The following is a 24,455-nucleotide window of genomic DNA, read 5'->3' as shown; positions in this document are numbered from 1 at the left end:
TTTAAGTTATCTTTTTTGTTTCCATTACAAAGTCACAGTGTACATTTTTCACACGTTCCCTGTGTGTTTATGTTGAAATGGAATTGCTGGATGATGTTGTATATACACATAGAATTTCTGTTTTGTTGGATATTACCAAATTGTTCTTCCAAGAATATTTAACAGATTGTGGGTTTTTTTTTTTAAGATTTGTTTTTATTTATTTGAAAGACATGGTTATAGAGAGAGAGAAGGAGAGACAGAGAGAGAGAGAGATTTTCCATCTGCTGTTTCACTCCCCAAATGGCCGCAATAGCTAGGGTTGGGCCAGGCTGAAGCCAAGAGCTTCTTCCACGTCTCCCACATGGGTGCAGGGGTCCAAGCAGGTGGGCCATTTTCTGTTGATTTTCCCAGGCACATTAGCAGAGACCTGGATTGAAAGTGGAACAGCTAGGACTCAAACCAGTGCCCATATGGGATGCCAGCATTGCAGGCAGCAGCTTTACCCACTACACCACGCCAGCCCCAACAAACTGCATTTCTACCAGCAATATATTAAAGAGTTCATCCATGTTTCTCTACAACTTTGGTATCAGCATATTGAAAAGATTTTTTCTTTCTAAACTGATCATACAAAATGGTCCTTCATAATTCCCACTTCCTTACTTTTTATTGGTCATTTAGGTTGTCTTCTCAGTAAATTATTTGTTCATAGACTTTGTTTATTTTTCAATAGGATTGTCTTTTTCTTATCTATGATTTGGAATATAGTCTGAATATAAATACTTGGTTATATAAATTTTAGATATCTTTCCTTGATTGTTACTTATCAGGATACTTCAAAAAGTTCATAGAAAACAGAATTAAAAGGTAAGTATATTTTGTTACAAAAAATTTTGAAATCTATGCAGTTTTTCATAATATGCACATTTCATGAACTTTCTGAAATATCTTCATATTTAATTTTGCCCATGGTTGCTTTTTTCTTAAAAATAAAGTTTTCAATTTTGAGGTAATCAGTTGTATCAATATTTTACCATTATTTGTGTACATTGTATTTAATTTGCATTTTAATCAACCTGAAGTGCATTTTTATGATAGAGATGTGGTATGATATGGAGATCTAATTATCCTGTAATGTTATTGACTCTACTTTTCCTTCCATAGCATTGAATTAGGCATCCACTATCACATATAATGGTTCCAAAATTATATCACATATGAAGTTCCAAAATTATTAACTCTCTCTTCTAGTACATTGTTTTACTTTTTCATTCTTGTCCTAGTCCCACACTCTCCAAGTAGTGTAGCTTTAGAAGAGGCTGAGCTGTTGGGTGGAGCAGAACTCTTTCCTTGCTTTTCTTCAAACTGGCCTTAAGTATTCCTGACTCAGTGCTTTTCCACTTTGAACTTTAGAATAAGTTTTATCAAGTTTCACAAACTTAAAACAATTGAATTGAATGTTTACATAATGAGAAGAGTATTAATGCTTTAAGAAGACTTTCAGTTGGTTTTCAACTTGCTCGATTTTCTTTTTCAATGACGTTCTATAGTTTTCTACACGAAGTTCTGGCACAAATTTATTCCTAAGTATCTTAATGTTTTGTTCCTAATGTCTGTAGGGTCTCACTCTTTAATGTCAATTTTCATATTGATATTTAATAGTGTAACTTGTTTTATATACGTCCTTATCCCAAATGGTTGTTAATTACTTTTTAAGACATCGTATATGGTGTGGTTCTGTTAGTTTTTTCATCAAATTGCTATCAAGGAGTGATGACATCACTCACAAAATTACATTTCCCTTCCCACTTGTTCTGAAAAGCTTCCTTGATCATATACTAAGTGATTGTGTATAGCTGGATCTATTTCTAGACTCTCCACTCTGCTATGCCGATCTATAGGTCTATTTTTGTGCCACAATATTCTGCAATGCTGTGAGGAGAGCTCAGATTTCCTCTCTGCAGTCTTTGCTTCTCCAGGCTAAACATTCTCTGTTCTTTCAATTGCTCCTCTCATTTAGCATCCAAATCGCTTTCCATCCTCTTGAGGGCTAGAAGCAGACATTGTGAGGAAATTGTCCAAGCCTTGGTATACCCTGAAGTTCTTCACTTCAGAGAAAAGTATATAGATAAGGGCGAGATTGAGGCAAGGAAGGGAGAGTGGTGAATCTTGAAATCATGGGGTTTGTTCTAGGACTGACTTTCTTGTTTCTCATCTCCTTTAATCAGGCAGAATAGCTTACAATTGCTGTTATAACAGAGCCCAGTAGGGCTGAAATCCCAACTCCACCATATTCTTGCTCTGTGGCTTTGGACAAGTATTTTAAACTCTCTAAGCCCTATTTACCTCAACTGTGAAATAAAACTTAGTGGTGTCTACTTCATAAAATCAGAATTATGAGGTTAGGTAATCCATAAACACATAGTAAGTACTTGTGAATACAAACGATGTTCATTTCTACTAAATAGCAGTCATGTAAATCTATTATTTTGTTTAATATTTTGAGTTGTTAGAGGTATTAATGTATAAAATTTAATATTGAAGAATGAGATTAGCAAGTCTCCAGAACTTTCCCAAAGGCACCAGCTAGTGGAAATTGTCACTGGAGATCTCAGCTCCTCAGTCTACCACCAGGGCCCAGCCCTTTCCTGGGAATGACACTGCTCAGCAGCATGATATAAGACACTGATAACTGGTTCTTTGGATTTTCCAATGGTTACATCAGTGAAGCTGTAAATTCTTAGAGAAAGGTAAAGATAAGGTTCAAATATATGATTGTCTTGAGGCTTCTTTTGGGTTGCAACATGGTAAGGTGGCATAGTAATTGGAAGAAGCAGTATGATTTTATCCACAAATTAGCTGATGTGGAAACATATCTCTCCAAACTAAGGATTACTCAACCCTCTTCTCTAAGTGGCAGTGACACCAGCCCAGAAGCATTTGTCATCCCCACAGGGTGCCAGAGGAAGCAGCACTTCTTCTCCTTCAGCACATGTTACCTGTGCTCTCAGAAGGCCACGACTGGGAGAGAGGCAGGTGGAGGGTGCCATATTAGCAGCCTGTGCACATGAATGCCAAGTCAAACATAACCGGAAGGTCTAATTTTAGCCCTCCTAGCCTTGGCATTGTCCCTTTCAGCTAAGATATTTTTCATGCCCCACAATAAAGTGCTTTGTTCCAGCTTTGCTGGATACTTCACAAAGGCCCAGCAAGGACAGGGTGAGCCTAATTCAGAGCTGGAAACACATCAAAGACAGGATCCTCACTGGAGAGGGTCAGCACTCCTCCTGCAATCTTTGGTAAATATGCCCTTTCCATCCATCACCCAAAACTCCGAGGAGAGGCCCTGGGGTGTGCTTCTCCTTCTCCTCTTCTTCCAGCTTCTTTTCTGTCTCGCTTCCATGGCTGTCTCTCTCCTTCATTCTACACCTTCTCTTCATCCTTGCCTAACAAAGCCTGCCTCTTTCTCTATATCTGGGTCTTGTTTTCATTCCTGATATGTCATGCAAAGTGCATTTGATCAAGAGATAGAAGCAATCTTACAATTCACATACTGCCTCTATGATCTGTTCCTTACAATGACTTGGCCAATTAGGGAAGGAAGACATGTTCATAGAACTTATATAGGTGAGAAAACTGAAGCTCCAGGAGGACACAGACTTCTGCAAAGGCTCCACGGGCCACATGGAAAACACTGACAGAGTTGGGACTGAAACCTAGCTCTGGTGCTTTAGATGTGGTCCCTTGAACCTACTGAAGCACAGAAAATACATGCAGTCCTTTGGGAGGGCCCTGGAAAATTTTCCTGGGGAGATCAGTCAACAGTGTGAGGTAGCGGCCCCAGAATGTTGGGCTTTGCCTTCACCATTTCTTACTTCCTTGAATGAAGGCAGAGGAGGGTGACTCAGGGAACTAACTGGTTCCAAAGCCTTCTTGGAACTTTCTCTAGTCCTTCAGGCAGATTCTTTTCTGGATTTTATTGCAAAACCTTGGATCCACTCTTGGGCACCCAGAAGTGATGATCTATGAAGCCATCAACTTTTTGTCTTTGAATTTTAAAATCTTTCACATTTGTATTTCAACCATCATAATTATCATTGTGATTTTGCATTGACAAAGCTCTTCCCTACCTTGCATCCTATTTAAATCTCATGACAGCACATTGTGGCATTGTTACCATGGACCTCATAGATAACAAAATCAAGCCACAATGAAAATGTCCTGACCTGGTAGATTCTGAGAGTCAGGGACTCTGACCAGGGATTCTGAATTCTACCCCTGTGCCTCCCCGTTACTTCTCGAAGGTGTTCGATGTTGGTTCAGGGTTCTCCGAAGCCTTTTCAATGTCCATCACTTCGCCCAGAGCTAAATGTGTTGGGTCTCAGAATTAAAAGTCTTTGGCCTAAAAAATGAATCTTGAAATATTATTGTAGGTTATTTGAAAAAAGAGTATCTCCAGTTGAAGATATCACAAGTCTCCTTTCTCGTATTCCTGAAAGTGATCATTTTTTTGAATGAAAGAAGTTTGTTTATAATTTCTTTGTTGAAATGGAAATTATTAATGTCTGTTTTTACACTCAATATTACATGTACCCATTATAAAAACTTTAGAAACATATTGAAGAGAGAATAAACATTACCATTATGCTGCCAGGAGTTATCATCACTGTTAAGATTTTGGTATAAGGCGCCAGTGCTGTGGTGTAGAAGGTTAAGCCCCCAGCCCTATGGACACTGGTTTGAGTCCTGGCTATTCTGCTTCGGATTCAGCTCCCTGCTAATGCTCCTAGGAAAGCAGCAGAAGATGGCTAAGTCCTTGGGATCCTGCACCCATATGGGAGACCTGGATGAAGTTCCTAGCTCTGACGTGACCCAACCCTAGCTATTGTGGCCACTTGCAGAGTGAACTAGCAGATGGAAGTTCTCTCTCTCTTTCTGACTTTCAAATAAATAAATAAATAAATATCATCCAAAAAATTATTTGGTATAAATCATCAACAGCCCAAACTTCCAGTTCCTAAAAGATTGAGCAAGTGAATGCAGCATAAAGCAAAGTGATAATACACATAATTTTTGTTGCCCACTTTTTTTGTTTTGTTTTTAACTTTTATTTAATAAATATAAATTTCCAAAGTATAACTTTTGAATTATAGCGGCTTTTCCCCCCATATCCTCCCTCCCACCTGCAACCATCTCATCTCCCACTCCCTCTCCCATTTCATTCTTCATCACGATTCATTTTCAATTATCTTTATATACAGAAGATCAGCTTAGCATATACTAAGTAAAGATTTCAACAGACTGCACCCTCAAAGACACACAAATTATAGAGTACTGTTTGGGTAGTAGTTTTACCATCAATTTGCATAGTACAACACATTAAGGACAGAGGTCCTACATGGGGAGTAAGTGCACAGTGACTCCCATTGTTGATTTAACGATTGACACTCTTATTTATGATGTCAGTATCCCACTTTTTAAACTTAGCGGTCTATTACAATGTCTTCTCTCTTTTTTCTTTCTTTTTAGTGCATCTAGCATGCACTTATGTCAGTTATATTACTCACTCCATGGTACATCGCCATCATTGGCAATATAAAGCCTTTCTTGTATTTTCTTATATGCTTCTAATTTTCCCCTTATCTTCTAGACTTTCCATTGTCCTCCTCCATTCTATTGTATTAAATATTATTGTCCTCAGGTAATTGTTGATTCTTGAAAATATACAAAGTTTTTGGTAGATTTGTGTTTTGATTTAAATAAGTGACACTGAGTCGATATGAATCCAAATAAATCAATGTAAATCTTTTTTTTTTTTTTAGTTATTACTTGAGAGATGGAGGGAGAGAGAGAAAGGACAGGTCAGAGAGAGAGTATCTCATACACTTATTCACTCCCTGAAATAAACGCAATGGCTAGGGGTGGGCCGGGCCAAAGCCAGGAACCATGAACACAACCCAGGTCTCCCAGGTGGTTGGCACGAATCTGTTTGCTGAACCTATCACTGTTTCTCTCAGGGAATGCATTGGCAGGAAACTGGAGTTAGGAGTCAGAGATGGGATTCAAACCCAGGTACTTAGATGTAGGATCTGGCACCTTAGCCACTAGGCTAAACACCAGCTTGCAACCTTACTATCTTAACAACTTCATAATTTCCATTGTATAGCTCTACCAAGATTTATTCAGCCAGTTCATACAATGCACATTTAACTTGTTTTTAAAGAGGTAATTTTTAGTTTTTTAAATAATGCTGAAATAAACAACTTTGTGTTTAATTGTAAGTCTCTGCAGATTTGTGTGATTAATTCCTTGAGATAATTTTGAGGGACTACTTTGTAGAACATGCTTCACCCAATCAGCTCCAAAAGAAGCTTTACTGCTGACTCCTGGCCAAAAGTGTCTGTGTGCTTGCTCTCTCTTTTACCCATTGGCTTGTCTCTCCCTGATGACATTTCCCACAACCATCTTTGATCTTTATTTCACAGACTATCGCTTAACATTTGCCGATAAGCTCTGTTAATAGCCAGGCGGGATTACATAGTAATTTACTGACTCAACATTTCCTGACTCTCTGTTCAGTGGTGGGCTCTGAACTAGGTGCTGAGGTGAACCAATTACTTTTCCACTATGCTGGTGAGATGGAAGACACATATTATACATATTTCTGTAGCAGACAACATAGTGACAATAGTAGTACAAAGCAGAGAAAAGAAGAGGCCAGACAATGAAGTAACTGAAGATAAAGTATCCTTCTATATCTTGGAATGTGAGTGTTCATTCAAAGACCACATGGAGCGAACCGAGATTGTCCTCTGAGCAAAGAACAGCAAAAAGAAACACATCAGAGGTTAAACATGACATAGGGAGTAGTAGCATAGAGTGGGAACATGGGGAGAGAGGAGACTACAGAGGGGCTAGAGGTGAATAGAAGGGAGTGGAAGAGAATGGGAGGATGGAGGTGGACAGGTCTAGAAAGTTATGCTCAGGGTTGGAGTTCAGAGTCAGAGTGGAGTTAAGGGGAGGCCACTGAAGGATTTAAGAAGGGCAATGGTGTTGTTCCAGCCACAGTGTGTGCAATATTTCAGGTAGGCAGACTTCCCACAAGGAAGCAAGTTAGGAGGTTACTGTAATAATCACGGGGAGAGCAGACAGTGGCTTGAACTAGGGTAGTGGCTATAGAGAGAAGTAGATGGAATTGGGAGGAAGTAGAATCCACCAATTACTTAATTTGATAATTGATTAGATACAGGAACATGAAGGAGAGAGAGACATCCAAGATAACACTTGGACTCTAAATGGGACCTTGGGCAAATGGCAGGACATTTGCCAAGAGGGGAGGAAAGGACAAAGCAGGGTTGGGGGTAAAAAGGAAGAGCAGTTCTAGTTTGGATAGTGTGTTGAGTTTCATGCAACTGGGGGATACAATGGTGGAATATCTAGCAGGTGAGTGACTATATTACCTTATATTCACAGAAAAGCTGCCCGACAAATAGACTTGAAAACCATATGACAACACTAAATAAAAGTTTGTTGAATAAATGAATGATCTGTTTTCAGCACCAAGTTTCCTTCAAGTAGAGCAATTTGCTTCCAAAAAGCCACCACATTAGGAGAATTTCAAAGTTATCTATTTTTAGACACATCCACATAAATAAAGCTATCCTTTTAGAATTACTGTAGGGACAACAATTTAGGAACATGGTGAGTACAGGCAGCTCTCAAAGGGGAAAGAGCACTGGCCTAAGGGTCAGAAGAGTGTGCTGTGACAAGGACACTGTTGGCAGACACTGGACATACCAGTCACCCAACAGATACCCAAGTCCTCATGCTGGGACCAAATAGAAGGCTTCATCCTTGATGATCAAGGCCTAGCCCTATGACAAGGGATGTGCAAGTAATGTGGGACACTCCTGGCCTGCTCTCTCCCTCAGCAGCTCCCTGCTGCTCTAAGATAAGGGCCATGGTCCCTCCCCACAGGGACTTGGCAGCACAACCTAGAACACAATCTGTTGGACAGAAGGCTGTGATTATTAATGAAAGCATTTCCTCTGTTATCTCATAGAACCTAGTGAGGTTCTGACACTGCCAAAGATGGCCCATTTCCTTTCATAGAAACCAATTCTCAGAAATACATAGAATGCTCAGAGACAGGATGCACGGGGAAGTAAAAATACGATGCAGAAAAGTGGGTGGCTGCTTGAAACACTCCCAGATGAAAGGTTAGCAGCTATTAATCAGCTCACACTTCTGTTCAGTGGGTGAGCAAGGAATTGGATGGAAACTTCACTCAGTAGTGATGTTTAAGCTGCGACTGTGGGGTCCTCAGATGACTTTGTTCTTTCAAGTCGGATAAGAAGAATTTTTAAAGAGAGGAGAGTCAACAGGGCCATGTTTTGTACTCGGGGTACTTCTGTTTACGCATACAGGCCTGGTGTTGGCTACTCAGCTTAGAATGACTCCTAGATGGGATGGAGCTGGATCTTGGAATGTCCACCTCTCCACCCTCTCGAGAAGCCCAGTTTGCTGGGTTCGATGCCAAGGATAATAATAGTTACTGCTGTTGAGCACCCGCCTTGTGGGGGCACACTGGAAGGAATTCAACACTTTCCCTCATTTATCCTCATGGCAACTCTATGTAAGTAACCATAATTTTCACTTGACAAATGAGAAAAACAAGGCTCCAGGGCCTGTGTAGCTTTTCAAAGTCACACACCTTGTACTTGGAAGGAGCATCACTTGATCCCAGGCCTGACTCAGCACACACTTGTCCTCCCCACCAAACTAAGTCTGAGTAAAAAAATCAAAGAAGTGCTGAGACTTGAAAGAAAGAAAAGAGAACCCACCAGATGGAGTACAAAGGAAACTGAGTCAGAAATTAAGCTTTCTGAAGTCACAGACCAGCAGCCATGTACCAGCTATTGCTTTGGTCTGCATCACACTTCCCAGGAGCTCAGGAAATGTTCTTTGTGTCTAGGAGAGGAAGAGGAAGGCAACTGAGACTGGTCCCCTGAAGTTGATCAGGTCATTGTATCCCTTTCTAGTTCAGAGTCCCTGTGCACCTGGCTCTCAAGCTCCCAGGTGGGTTTTAGCTTGGGACGGCCTTGTGAGATCTACTGTCAGCTCTCAGCCTGGAGTCAGAGAGGTGCCATCCACCAAAGCTCTTAGCCCCTGACCCGTAGAGAACTGGTTCAAGCTTTCTAGAAGACCCTGGACCAAGCCTAAGGAAAAGGGCCACTAATTGCAACCTGGATACTAGACTGGTTTCTTCTACTTCTGCAAGATCTGTGATGGTCAGCCCATCTCAGTGCCCAAGGATCAAAGGCCTAGGCCCAGCAGCAACCCACTGGTCTCACTGCCAGAGCACTGCTATGCTCTGTTACTAACTGACTTTGTCCCTTGGCATCACTGCTTTAGGCCTTCTCTAGGAAGCAAAGAATTTGGATAGGATCGTTGATCCCCAGGGCCGGCTTCTGTTTTCACCTTTGTGTATTTATTCTCTTTTCTTGAACAGAACTCTTGTCATGTGTCCTGACAGTGCCACTGCCATCAAAATATTTTTCCTCATTTATTATAGATCAAAGAAGTACTTTTGCTTTATCTTGAGTCCCCAAGGATGTAGTCTGTGCCCCCCTACACACACCCCTCCTGTTTCATCCTCGTGGCCCAGAACCTCAACTGCAGTCCCACGAGGTTTGGGTTTTTCAGGTAATGTCATCAGAGAACACAGTGCGAAAGGACTTATTTTTCCTGCTGCTTCTCTGGTTCCCAGACACAGCAAGAAATGCCAGCCTGTGATCTGCCCTCTCACTGTCCCCCTCAGAGATGCTGCAGGGGGGTTATGAGTCCTTGGCTTCAGGAGGAGCACAAAGCTCCTAAGTGTCAGATACTTGACTTGCTTAGGAAAGAAAACCCCACACAACGTGCTGGGAAACCTAGGGGCATGTTTCCAGGGCTGTTCTAATGGTCTCTAGAAACTAGCAATGTAATGTCATTTGTTTATAGGATCCAAGGGTGAGGGGATTGTTTCAACATACTTGCCAGAGATAAACAAGCTAGTGGCTTACAGGCTTTGAATGCCTGACGTGGGGACAGCACACTGTGGGGTGGGGGCGGGACCCCAGCCATGTCAACAGACTCGGCCTCTCATCCCAGTTCTGCCATCAGCTGCTCATGTGATGTTGGGGGATTTTTCGCCTTCCTGAGCCTCAAATTCTCCAACCTAAAACCAAAGACCTTGATACAGAAGAGCCCAGAGGCAAATCTTTTTCAAAGTCTGGTCTTTCCTAGCTCTGTGATTTTTTAAATCCTAACACCATCCATCAAGCAAAAGGTTCTAGGGGCCGTGAACCTTGTCAGGGCTTCAGGTGAGGGGAGAAAGGGACCTAAGAGCAGATATCTGACATCTGTGCTGCTCTGGGGGCTTCCTCCTCAGCCCAGCCTCTCTGATTTAGATTCTGGCTTTACGGTGGCATTTCCCAAGTTGATCGCAGATCATGCTCATCTGAATCACGTGTTAGCTGTTTGGTTTTCCCTGCAAGGGAGAGCCCCATGGCGCTGTATTCGAACAAGACAATCAAGGGTGATTCTTGTTTTCAGGCAAGTTTGTGCAGCATTAAGTAAGAGTTTTCACCTGGGGACTTGAACAAGCGAAGGTGTCTGACCTGATGGGACTTTATCTCTCTGCCCATCCACTGTTCTCCATTGCTGTCTACCGTGCACATTCATTTCATCAGGCCTCACATTTTTTTTTTTACAGACAGGGTGGACAGTGGGAGAGAGAGACAGAGAGAAAGGTCTTCCTTTTACCATTGGTTCACCTTCCAATGGCAGCCGGCATATCGCGCTGATCCAAAGCGAGGAGCCAGGTGCTTCTCCTGGTCTCCCATGCGGGTGCAGGACCCAAGGACCTGAGCCATCCTCCACTGCACTCCCAGGCCATAGCAGAGAGCTGGCCTGGAAGAGGGGCAATCGGGACAGAATCCAGTGCCCCGACCGGGACTAGAACCCGGTGTGCTGGCGCCGAAGGCAGAGGATTAGCCTATTGAGCTGCGGCGCCGGCCAGGCCTCACATTTCAAGAGCTGTGAATGTCTCCTGCATCCAGGTCTGAGCCCTTCACCCTTGGAACTGTGTCCTCTCTTTACATCCCGCCATGCCTAGCCCAGCACCTTTCCCAGGGAAGATGCTTCTAAAAGTCTGCCCAACAGAGTTGTCCAGAGTGTTTCTGCCTGGGTGTTTAATTGTGCCCTGGGTCATCAGTGACACAAAACCATGACATCCAGACAAGGAGTAATGACAGCAGGTGGGGAGGTATCATGAGGAAGACAGGATCGGAACAGAGTCTTGCAGGAGGGGCGAGGTTTAGATAGAATAGTTAGAACGGGGCCTTTTAGGCAAGAGTCTAAACCTGAGCATGACAGCATCTTCTCTGTTTCCCCACTGATGTGTTTATTCTGCTGTGTACCTGCCCATGTGGCCAGACTGTTCTCAGCCACTCAGACTGTTGATGAATCTCACTAAGATTCAGCCAGGCTGATTGCTAAATGACTTGCAAGGAGCTGGGAGTGAAGTCCTGGTGCCTCAGAATCAACAGGCTCTAGGATGTCCTGGGAAATTGGATTAACACACATACACACACACACACAATCACTCTCTCTCTCTCACACACACAAACATCTAATCCTCTCTAATACCCAGAGTTTGTGGAGAAGAGATGTTCATGTGTGCTTCTTTTTTATAAGATTTATTCTATGTATTTGAAAGAGTTACAGAGAGAGGTAGAGACAGAGAGAGAGGTCTTCCATCCACTGGTTCACTCCCCACATGGCCACAATGGCTGGGGCTGCACCCAATCCAAAGCCAGGAGCCAGGAGCTTCTTCCGGGTCTCCCACATGGGTGCAGGGGCCCAGGACTTGGGCCATCTTCTACTGCTTTCCCAGGCCATAGCAGAGAGCTGGATTGGAAGAGAAACAGCCGGGACTCAAACCGGTTTCCACATTGGATGCCGGCACTTCAGGCCAGGGCTTTAACCCGCTGCACCACAACGCCGGCCCCCATGTGTGCTTCTTGGTCCCTCATTGTCTCTACTTCTTCCAGGGAGTTCTCCTGGTTGTCTCCAGAGGGCAGATGACCTCTTCCTCCCTGGAACTTGTTATCAATACAGGGGAAGACAAGGATGAGCAGCAAACGAAAACTCAAGGCAAGACGGCCAGCTTGGAGATGGTTGCAAGAGAAGATAATAGCTTGTATTAGGAAAGCAAAAGAGGAAAGAAATACCCTATCCCTTACTAAGACATTACTAGCTGGTTGAGCTGGGGTATATTAATCATTCTGTCCCTCAAAGTTCCCATCAGTAAAATGGGAATAATAACTCTCTTTTTTATGGCAGTGTTATATGGGTAAATTCCTTTGCACAAAAGTATTTTCTATACAAAAATGATACCTTTTCCAAGTATCATTTGAATTAAGTCACAGTACTGGCTCTCCTGTCCCAGGGCTCAGTCCAAATGGAGTTCTTTTGCCCACTGTATGTCAGTACTATTTTGTGCCCAGCCCTGGGCTTCTCACTACTGCAACTCGAGCAATGAGAAAGTCTTTTGAGTTTGGGGCTGAGCTGGCTTCGATGTTACAGTCTGTGACCTCAGCTTAAAAGTCTACATTCCCCTCCCTTCCTGGGTAATAGCACTCAAGTGCAGGAGGAGGATTCTCAGGTAAGGAATTTGCAGAGTCAGCAGGTGCTGAGACCAGCCCATCTCAAGTCTGACTCACGTTTTCATGGCTGTAAAATCCATGTTGCAAATCAGTGAATAGTGGAGTTGGAAGGGCCTTAAAGATCCTCTGCTCCAACTTGCTCATTTTTTACATGGGAAACTGAGTGAGGAGGAGGGAAGGATTTGCCCAAGATCACAGAGTATGTTGAAGGCAGAACTGACGTGAATACTTCTCAGATTATGTCTTGGTGTCTCTTTACAGGAGATGTTGTAAGACTTACTGTCACTTTTGTCCTTTCCGTCACCCTGCCCCTCCTAATGAAAGACACTACTTGACTGGTATCATTGCAGCCTGCAACAGCAGGCGTAAAATGGGAGCAGTAGTCCGCCCACACTTCCTTTCATTTATCACACATTACTAGGCAACACTTTCATGCCAGTTACTGAGGACACTGAGGTAAAAGGACGCAGGCCTGCCTTCAAGGTGTTCAAAATTTAGTGATGAAGACAGGGGAACAATCTCCAGGGGGGACTGGCTGCCTCCCAGAGTTAAATGATACGTGTCTCCCACCTGCTGACTCAGTTATACTTATGATTGCATTGACTCCCCTCTCATATAGAATGTGAGATGGATTTTCCTGGGAAGAAATATACCAAATGCCTCAGTCCCCCTCATTTATTCATAGCCTCAAAAAAATTTGTTGGCACTTAGGATAAATTACCAGGGAAACAAAGGTTGATAACAGACAAGAAACCTGCAGTCCAGTAGAGAAATAAATCATGAACATCAAAGCTTACCCAGGGATGGGCGATATCAAGAACAAATGGTGTCTAAGTCCACCATGAGAGTTTCTCAGAGGAGGTGGGAAGGGAGCTGAGACTACTTAACCAAGGGGATGATGTCTGCTGAGAAGACAAAGTGGGAATCGTGCTAGGAAGAGAGAACAGCACATGCGGGGCCGTGATAGTGCAGATGCATGCAAATTCTAAAAACAGCAACAGCTAATTATTGCTGGCACGTGGAGTGAAAAGACAGGCAGAAAATAAGGATACTGATAGGCAGGACCTGTGCCATGTGAAGGAGATGGAATTGCGTGCTGAGGACACAGGAGAAAAATTGTGGATTTTAGGGAGTTAATCAGATGGCCAGGCGTATATTTCAGAAACTCACTGAGGCAGACATGTGGAGGGTGTGTTGGAGCCAGGGAGCCCAGGGATGGAGCTGATCCAGGTAAGAACAGATGAGGCCAGATGAGGGCAACTGGAGCACCACCCTGAGCCAGGCTAGACTTTGATTTTCTGTGTGATCCACCCATCACCAGTCACCTGGGGGAAGGTACTGACTATAACATGTAACCAAAAGGCATGAAGTCATGGATTTGAGTCTCCAAACCTGTGATTCATGATCCTGGCAACACTCTGTGTCCGAGACCACCCTCCTCCCACTCAGCCAGAATGGTTTGAGACATCATAAATGATCCATGGAGAATCCAAGCTTTCTTGCCCAACAGAACTGATGTGTTGTTGAACTTGTAAAAGTACTTGGGGGGGGTGCTTTTTCTTAATCTTTAATCCACCTTCCCATCATTAATATAAAGTCACTTCTGAGATTTCGGTTTTGGTTCTTCTAACCGTGTTTTCCAAACAAGGCAGCCAGTCTGCCAAGTGATGGATCCCACTTCTATCCCTTCTTGGCAGTGACTCAGCTGTTTCAGACCTTCTTGCTTTTGCTGCTTTCATTCCTCATCTTAAAATGCCTTCTCTTCACTTATTTATCTATGGTCATGCTTTGTTGTCTTGTAGCTCCAAGTTCAAATTCTGGAACTGCATGTATTCATGGAACTGCATTGTGCAATCATGTACAAGCTACCAAAGTATTCTCAGCCTCAGGGAGCTTCCCAAATCCCTATTGCTTAGTTGTCCTGGAGTTAAAGATAGTTTGTGAAGTGCTTTATATAGCACCTTCTCCAACCTTAATTTTCAATACCCCATACTGCTAGGTGAAATTCTAGTTTGATAATCAAGTTTGTCATTCTCTACCAAAAAGGCCAAAGCAAGAAAGAATTGGCAATACATCTCCTGATTTTCAGGATAACTATGAATTACAGTTTTCTTACCCAGATTAATTAAACTTGACTCCTGAGTACCCACTTGATCTCCATATCCAGCTGTGGAATCCCACAGTAACCTATAATTAAGAGACAGTTGCTAATAACAGAGTTGGAGCTTGAAATTAAGAACAAAAATAGGTAGAGATGCACCATAATGAGGGCACTGTCGCAGATCCTCAGGTCCTTTCTCTGAAAGATGAGCATTTGGAAGATAAATGCTCATCTTAAAGGTCTCATGGAGCCACATTGTGTGTTACTGGGAGGGTGCGGCCGTGGAAATGATCCCTGAAAGCAGAGTGCTTTGCTTTCATTACAGTGAAAGAATTGCTCAATGTAGGGCAAGAAGCTGCCAATGGGTGTGGAATCAGTTTTAGGAGAAGGTAAAAAAAAAAAAATAGTGACAATAGTATGTGATGAGATTATCCCTTCTGGTTTGTTGCAAGTGGAAACCTGCCTAGAGCCTAGGAGAGAATTTGTCTCAAGCTCCTGGGAAGCCTGGATCCACTTGGGTAAATTCCTCAAAACCTGATTCAGAATGCTCTCACCAGCTTACAGAGATCATCTCATACTTTGTTTGTTTCGGTGGTCTTTCAGATTTTTTTCAAGTTTAACTTGACTTTTTAGATCAATTTTTGGTTAATTGATTATGTTTTATCCTCAAAAAGATAGAATTAAAAGGAATTTTTTTTTTGACAGGCAGAGTGAACAGTGAGAGAGACAGAGAGAAGGGTCTTCCTTTGCCGTTGGTTCACCCTCCAATGGCCACTGCGGCCGGCACACCACGCTGATCCGAAGCCAGGAGCCAGGTGCTTTTCCTGGTCTCCCATGCAGGTGCAGGGCCCAAGGACTTTTTTTTATAATTATCCTTATTTTTCCTTCACTAATGCAACACCTTTTTCCTTTTGGAGTATTTTTGGTCCTTGTTTATCTACTTATTTTTTAATTAGCCATCCAGATAAATCTGAAAGAATATTATTATCTCTGCTTTATTAGCAAAGAAATTAAAGATAGCAGAGTTTATTAATATTGTTCTAAATAACACAGATGTATATAATAAATGGCCAACTCAGGAACCAAGATAAGGAATGATTCCAAATATGCCCTATTCCACTACATTCTACTGTGATGTTGGCCACACAACCTGCCACATAATTACTGTAGGTGTCATAATTTAATGCAATGTTATTTTCCTTTACTATCCAGAATAATAGCAATCTGAAATTATATCACCACAAATTTGACCAACCAATCCCTAGAGTAAACAAAGAGATTATCAACTCTGAAGAGAATGCTGTAGGAATGTGCAAAGATGAGAGGTGAAGTGGAATTAATATGACTTTTTAAAAAATGAGCTGTTTTCATTAAAATACGTGCTGTAACTTTATTGTACTAATTGAGACTCCCTACAATTGCTGATCAATTTTCCAAGCATTTCTTGATCATTTGATTATAAAGCCTTCTTATTATTCTTGTCAGTAATCCCATTTCATGTAACTAAATGTAGAATTAGACACCTGGGCAGCAGGTGCTAATGAATTGTAATTCATAAAAGGAGAAGAAAAATGGATTCCTTTGACCTAGCATAAAAAAGATGACTGTCTTTCCACTCTGGAGTCAATGTCATATGGAAAATGACATGAAGATGAGGAGGGTGAGTTCTACAGCCCTTCCCACTGATACAAGAGTCTATTTCCCTCTGATCTTTCCTATGACAGCAAATAGGTAGAGGCAGGCTTGGGGAGACTTGATCAGACACATTGGAGGGAGTTCCCACCAAGAACTCTAGGTTGGCTCCTAATCAAGTTTGAAATGACCAAAGCCACAGCTAATTGCATCAATTTGCTTTCCTTCAGGCAGAATGGGGAAGCAGAATAGCAAACTGGCCCCCGAAGTCATGGAGGACCTGGTGAAGAGCACGGAGTTCAATGAGCATGAGCTCAAGCAGTGGTACAAGGGCTTCCTCAAGGACTGTCCGAGCGGGAGGCTGAACCTCGAGGAGTTTCAGCAGCTCTACGTGAAGGTAAGGACACTGCCTGCGAGCATGTCACCTCATGGGAACCATAACCTGAGGAAACCAGTTTGTTTCAGTTCTGGTGGTTTTCCATTAGATAAGAAAAATGGCTCTTTTTTCAAAATGCAAATGTACACATGTTGGTCCAGAGATGAAGTCAAACAATAGCTGAACCAGAGAAGTAATTGTTAAATCACAACACTGAACAGGATGACAGCATCTGGTGAAAGAATCTTCAAAATCTCCGGTAATAGTGTTTGCTGGTGACTCCTGATAGGTGGCCAAGGATGACATTGATTGGCTGACTGAAGGTGAATGTCCCTCTTTCCATTAAAGACAAAGTCCATGGGAGGGCTTTTGCCCCAAGAAAGATTCTCCTGTATGCAGAAAAGAACCCCACAGCTGAACCTTTAGAAACAGGGTCTAGTTAACATCTGGGCCTCAATGTCTACAACATGGGCTCCTAATTCAACGTATTATAGTGTTTTTTAAGATTTATTTTGGGCCGGCGCCGCGGCTCACTAGGCTAATCCTCCGCCTTGCGGCGCCGGGACACCGGGTTCTAGTCCCGGTCGGGGCACCGGATTCTGTCCCAGTTGCCCCTCTTCCAGGCCAGCTCTCTGCTGTGGCCCGGGAGTGCAGTGGAGGATGGCCCAAGTACTTGGGCCCTGCATCCGCATGGGAGACCAGGAGAAGCACCTGGCTCCTGCCATCGGATCAGTGCGGTGTGCAGTCCGCAGCGCACTGGCTGCGGCGGCCATTGGAGGGTGAACCAATGGCAAAAGGAAGACCTTTCTCTCTGTCTCTCTCTCTCACTCTCCACTATGCCTGTCAAAAAATAATAAAAAAAAAATTTTTTTATTTTATTTTAACAGCAGAGTGGCAAAGTCAGAATGAAAGAGAGAGAGCGAGAGCGAGAGAGAATCTTCCATCTACTGGTTCACTCCCCAAATGGCCGCAACAGCCAGGGCTAGGTCAGATCAAAGCCAGGAGTCCAGAACTGAACTCCATCCAGGTCTCCCACAGAGGTGGCAGGGCCCCAAACACTTGGGCCATCTTCAACTGCTTTCCCAGATGCATTAGCAGGGAGCTGGATCAGAAGTTGAACAGCTGGGATATAGGATGTCAGTTTCAAAAGCAGTGACTTAAATGGTGTATCACAACACCAGCCCCCAATGTTTAGAAGCTAATCTTCCCCTGGACACCAGATAGATATGCCCCATTAAAGGTGTAATTTCTACCTCAATGGTGATGTTTTTGCTTGTCTCAGTTTATGAGTTGTATTGGTTGTAGATCTTGTATGATCTAAAACATTCCCATTTTGTATATACTTATATAATGTTCTTGTGAAAGAAAAGCATTGTTTTCCTTTAAATATTTTTGAAAAAAATACCACAAGGAAAATATTGCTTTTTAATTTTGGTAAATGTCAATTTGAGCAGCATGGTTCATTCAAATACATAAATATATATGGGGGAATCATGCAAAATATTAAACATTGTCAGTGTTTTATGTATTTGAGCAATTTCCATGGGGTGGAACCCAGCAATTCCACTCTTGCAAATGTACAAGAAGGGGCATGTATGAGAATGCTGATAGCTTCCCTGTGCACAATGGCAAACCTGGAAAGCAACCCAAAACCCTGTCAAATGGAAAGTGGAAAATAAACTGGTTTGGTCACATACTAACATTTTCAAAATTGCTGAACTCTAACAACACTAAAGCATTACATGCAAACAGTATGTCCCAAAGATTCTAAATGAAGCACAAATAAAATTAAAATATACTTTATAGGACTATAAACAAATGCAATTACTACATCATATCAAAAGGGGAGCAAGACACTGGCAAGCACAGGATTCAGATTGATGGCTGTGTCTCCTAGACAGGAAGCAAAGGTGGGAAAAGGTATTGCCACATACCTAGATTATGCCAAAGTCATAGCTATTATTTTGGGTTATGGTTTTATAGATGCTTGTTGCATTACTAATAGCTCACTAACCAACCAACTAAATAAATGACCAGGCCCTGGGTGAATAACAGATGAATGTCAGAAGCCAAGGATTATGATTAGTAGCCCAATGCTGTGGACCCCACAGGTGTATGTAAAGCTACAGCCTTAAATAGGTATAGAAAGGTACACAGACTTCTGAAATCCATGCATACAATGAGTCTTCAAAAAGATCTTGAAAATGCACTTATGAAAAGTCCTTATGAAAGGACGGTGCACCAAATAAACTCATCTTTTAATGGTATTTATGTATGAACTCTTTGAAGTAACCTCACATAGCAGCTTGTGTGCATGTCACAAGATCACTGTGATGTTTCAAAGATCTCAGTAATTATTAGTGTGCAGGGATCTTTTATGTAGAACTACAGGGAAATGCATTTATTACTCAACTGGTAGAATTTTTTCCTGCAGAGAAGAGGGACAGATGCATTTTCTATATTGTTATCCCAACCTTCCATAGTTTCTCAAGTCACATTTTCTGCCATTTTATCACCATTTCTGCCATTTTATCACCAAGGAGTTAGCCTGTGGCACAGAACTAACTTGACTTTCAACCACAAAGAAAGTAGAGACAAATGAGATTTGTCAGTCATTTTCATATCACGAAAGTTCATGAAAGCTGCCACACTTTGATTAAGAGAGTTCTGAGGCCAGCGCCGCGGCTCAATAGGCTAATCCTCTGCCTGCGGCGCCAGCACACCAGGTTCTAGTCCCGGTCGGGGCACCGGATTCTGTCCCGGTTGCCCCTCTTCCAGGCCAGCTCTCTGCTGTGGCCAGGGAGTGCAGTGGAGGATGGCCCAAGTGCTTGGGCCCTGCACCCCATGGGAGACCAGGAGAAGCACCTGGCTCCTGCCTTCGGATCAGCGCGGTGCACCGGCCATTGGAGGGTGAACCAACGGCAAAAGGAAGACCTTTCTGTCTCTCTCTCTCTCTCACTGTCCACTCTGCCTGTCAAAAAAAAAAAAAATGAGAGAGGAGAGAGAGAGTTCTGTGTGCCACATTCTTCTGTTTAAAATGAACGGGGCTTTGCCTTTGAAGAAACAGCTGAAATGCAGGAAGCTGCACGTGTTCAGCCCTGAGAAATCCCAACCTCAAACTGAAGTTTATGTAAACACTGGGCATGCAGCAGTGCTTTATGGGCCAATTGATGTACAAGCACCAAAGCCACCTCCCACCCCCCACCCACAGTAGGTTTTCTTTGTTTCAGGAAAGTAATATATGACTTTCTGAATTTCATTTATATCTTTGCCAGTTTCTTATTTCAGCCTCTATTCTTATTTAAAAAAAAAAGTATCCAAATTTGACCTATGCTCTTGGATCAGATAGTCAGAAAGTAGGCAAAGTCTTTTTCATTTTCCAGAGTTTTCTAAGGATCGAAATCAATAGAGAATCACAGAAGAAATATGCTATATACACAGAAAAAAGGAATGTCAGTTCTGGTATGCTAAAAGGGAGTTGTCTGGAGAAAGATGTGGATTTATGTAATAGGCCCATGAGAGGGGATGATGTGAAAAAACTTCCTTTAATGCTATTAAAAATGCAAATATTCAGCAAGACACAGTCATTATCCTGGTGAATGTGCACTTGCCAGTAGCTCTGTCTGTGCTTGGTGGGGAGGTGAGACGTCCTGCGATCCAGCTAAGCCCTGCCCCCTATCTGTGGCATCAGTCTGATGCATCTGCTGTTGCTGCTCTGCCCTGGTTCAGGTTCCAGGGGAGTCGCCCTGGCTTCTGTAGGACGAAATCCAATGACGCTGGAGCAAGGAGCAGGATAAGGGGAGGGGCCCCTCTGCAACACAAACCCCAAACTTCTGAAGTCCCTGAACCCCAAATGTAAAGATTTTCCTTCACTATGTCTACATTTTAAAACAGGTTTAGGAAAATGAGGCAATTTGGCCTACATTATAGGGAGCATTGACAGGACAAACTTTAAAGATGGAGCTGCTGACCCCCACAGTGGCTCACAGTCCTGCATCCCCAAGGCAGCCACTCCTCCAGCCTCCACCCCACCAGCCCACCACGCACTCAGCTGCTAGAGTGAGCTTTGTAAAACAAACCTGGGCCTGGGCCTCCCCTGTTGGGTGCAGGTTTCACTCTCCTGTCATGGAGACCACAATCACCTTATTTCAATCAACATAAGACCCACTGTCTAGCACAGAGACTCTCACAGAGCAAGCGGCAGGAGGTATTTCTTGGCCCTCCTTCTCATGAGGCCATGTGTGGTGGAGGCAAGCAAAGTGATGAGAGGACCATCCTTCCTGCCCTCGGGGATCTCAGAGGCTCCTCAGAGACTGGGTACAAGCTGGGAGAGGTTAGTTTCAAAATGTAATATTAAAACAAACACTAATGACACAGTCATGAAAGGGGGCACTTTTCCATCTCCTTAGAAGACTAAAATATGCCCCAGTAGAGAGCTGTTAACTTCCTGTTGTTGAAGCCGCCCAGTCTGCAGCACTTTGGGATGGCAGCCGGAGCAGATGAGAACAGTCCCCACCCCTTTCCTGTTGCCATCTGCAAACTGGGAGCCCCATGTAACTGATAGAAGGAGCCTTCTGTCAAGAATGTCTGGCACCCCCCACACTCGGGGATTTCTGAGTCTCTGGTCACAGAAGTTGCAGCAGATGCTTTATCATCCACACCACAGCACTGCTGCTGATAGGCTGGGAAGGAAGATTTCCCATTTTGTCAACAAGAATCAAGTACCTGATTTTCTCCCCGTGAGAATTTCCTGTTTCCAACAATCATTTTGATGGCCAAGTCTAGATCACATATTAAGATGGAAAGATTGCCATTTTAACTGCATTTTCAGAGAAACAGCCACAGTTTTCAGAGAGAACCCAACCCCGAGGAGGAGCAAGCAACTATGTAAAGGTGGAAGCGTGCTTGTCCCAGGGTCCTCTTTCTTGAAGGGCTGACACCTCTTCTTATTGTATTAGCCACTATGACATCAAAGCCAAAGAAACCAGGGAGCAAACCCAACAGAGTCCTGAAAAAAGCTCTAAATAGAATCACACAGAGAATTTTAGATATATATAGCTACATATATACAAAGTTATACATATGTATGTATGATGCGCAAGATTGTTTTTATTAATAACCATTAGAGATGGCTGAGGTTGAGTTGAAAAGGTAGTAACGGTCAGTTTTTTTACAAAAGCATAGGATTTGGGATCTGACAGATGTGAGATTCAGCTGTGACATATCCATATCTCTGCCTCTCCACATCTCAGTTTCTTATTTATAAGGTGGAAGTAATAAGCCCTGTCTTGTCACCTCAAATGGTGAAGTCCCAAAGGAAAGAAGGGAAGTGAAAACAATTTGCAAACTTGTAACAAGTTGTGATTTTTTCCATCATGATTGATGACCTACTCATTGACTCTCAGGGAGCCAGGACAGAAATAGGTTTTACTTCACATGCCAAGTTTGATTGCAGCACAGCATGGGATGGAGAGGAGGATGTGTGGAGGAGTTAAACTGGAAACCAAATAGTGATTTCTGATGTCTACCATGCATTCCACAGCGGGGCAGCAGCCCTCACAGGACACACCAAGGAGCACAAAGCCCTTCCCTAGCTCCCTAGTGGTAGGCAGGCCCTTCTTAATTCATGTTCGACCAATCACTCTGTATCCTGACCCTCAAATTCCTCCTTAAAAAGGGAGACTCCTTCGTTCAACCCATGCTGCTTATTGTTTTGCAGGTAAAGGAGATGAGGTTTCAGATGTAACAATATTCAGAGGTTGTCCTGCTTGTCTCATTGCATGCTTTCTTTTCAAAAGAGTGTTAGGTGGGGCCTGCACTGTGGCACAGCAGGCTAAAACTCCAACCTGTAATACCAGCATCCCATATTAGTGCTCATTCCAATCCTGGCTTCTCCACTTCCAACCTAGCTCCCTGTTTATGTGCCTGGGAAAGCAATGGAGGATGATCCAAGTCCTTGGGCCCCTTACCTACATGGGGCACCCAGAAAAAGCTCCTGGCTCCTGACTTCAGATCGGCTCTGGCCATTGCAGTCATTTCGGGAGCGAACCAGCAGATGGAAGATCTCTCTCTGTCTCTACTTCTCTGTACTCTTTCAAATAAATATGATAAATCTTTTTTTAGGAAAAAAAAAAAAAAGAGCGTTAAGTGTTGGTGAGGCAATTGGCAGGTGCACCTAAGAGGGGTGGGAGAGCCCTGGAGTACAATTTCATCATCACTGATCCAACAGTTCTAATTTTTTTTTAATTTTTTTTAATTTTTTTTAATTTTTTTTGACAGGCAGAGTGGACAGTGAGAGAGAGAGACAGAGAGAAAGGTCTTCCTTTTGCCGTTGGTTCACCCTCCAATGGCCGCCGCGGCCGGCGCGCTGCGGCCAGCGCACCGCGCTGATCCGATGGCAGGAGCCAGGAGCCAGGTGCTTTTCCTGGTCTCCCATGGGGTGCAGGGCCCAAGCACTTGGGCCATCCTCCACTGCACTCCCTGGCCACAGCAGAGAGCTGGCCTGGAAGAGGGGCAACCGGGACAGAATCCGGCGCCCCGACCGGGACTAGAAACCCGTGTGCCGGCGCCGCTAGGCGGAGGATTAGCCTAGTGAGCCACAGCGCTGACCCCAACAGTTCTAATTTTAATAAAAGTTATTTGCTTGTATAATGGTCAGCTTTTTATTATTTTATATAACATATTTGAAAGAAGCAATTTATGAAAGAAGAATTATTTTGGAGGTTCACAGCAAGATCAGTGGTCCCTTGGATCTGGCACCTGATGGGGGTGGTAGATGGCAGAATGCTGTGGAAGAAGCTTTACTTGGCAAGCCAAGCAGAGAGAGATGGGAGCACACTGATCCTACATGAAGTCACCAGGATTCTATCATAGAGACTCCACCCCAGCAACTTCATCCAATTGAATCCCTTCCCAAAGGCCTCACCCTCACACATCACAATTGGATTAAATCTCAATGGACAATTCATTGTCCATTAACATTAGACTTTGAGAACCAAACCCCTAACATATGGGTCTTTGGGGTAATATCCAGACTACTATCCAAACTAGAGCAGCATTGAAAAAAAGAATTTCTTCCAGGTCATTTCAGATCCAAGTGACAGTTTCCTGAAAAGTTTCTATAATTGGTATAGCTTGAAAGCAGTGAGAGAGGGAGAGAGAGAAGGGGGGAGGGAAGAGAGAGAGAGAGAGAGAGAGAAAGAGAGATCTTCCATCCACTGATCCACTCCCCAAATGGCTGCAATGGCCAAAGCTGGGCCAGTGTTGTTGTGTAGCAGGTAAAGCCGCCTCCTGGGACACTGGCATTCCTTATGGGCACCAGTTCCAGTCCTGGCTCCTCCACTCTGATTCAGCTCCCTGCTAATGCATCTGGGAAGGCAACAGAAGATGGCAAAGTCCTTGGGCCCCTGCACCCACGCGGGAGATCCAGAAGAGGCTCCTTGCTCCTGGCTATGGACCGGCCCAATTCCAGGCCATTTGGAGAGTGAACCAGAGGATGGAAGATTCTGTGTGTCTCTCTCTTTCTCTGTAACTCTGCCTTTCAAATAAATAAATAAATTGAAGAAGAAGAAGAATAGCATCCAGGACTCAAACCAGTGCTCATATGGGATGCCAGTGCTGTAGACAGCAGCCTTACCCACCAGCCACCACACCA

General features: G+C 43.5%; 1 protein-coding gene across 1 annotated transcript in view; it reads left to right on the top strand.

Annotated features, from left to right (window-relative positions):
* The window catches only part of VSNL1 (visinin like 1), a 112,565-nt gene that overhangs the window by 27,633 nt on the left and 60,477 nt on the right, over positions 1-24,455 (top strand). Inside the window, exon 2 of the mRNA XM_002710036.5 lies at positions 16,656-16,822. Within this exon, the coding sequence (XP_002710082.1) occupies positions 16,661-16,822 (162 nt within the window). The 5' untranslated portion in view covers positions 16,656-16,660. The remainder of the gene's footprint in view (positions 1-16,655; positions 16,823-24,455) is intronic.

This window comes from Oryctolagus cuniculus, chromosome 2 (genome assembly GCF_051225735.1).
Source record: "Oryctolagus cuniculus isolate XC-2025 breed Fujian yellow rabbit chromosome 2, ASM5122573v1, whole genome shotgun sequence".
NCBI classification, from domain to species: domain Eukaryota; kingdom Metazoa; phylum Chordata; class Mammalia; order Lagomorpha; family Leporidae; genus Oryctolagus; species Oryctolagus cuniculus.
The sequence above is the reverse complement of the archived record's forward strand: the minus strand, read 5'-3'. Positions and strand labels throughout refer to the sequence as shown.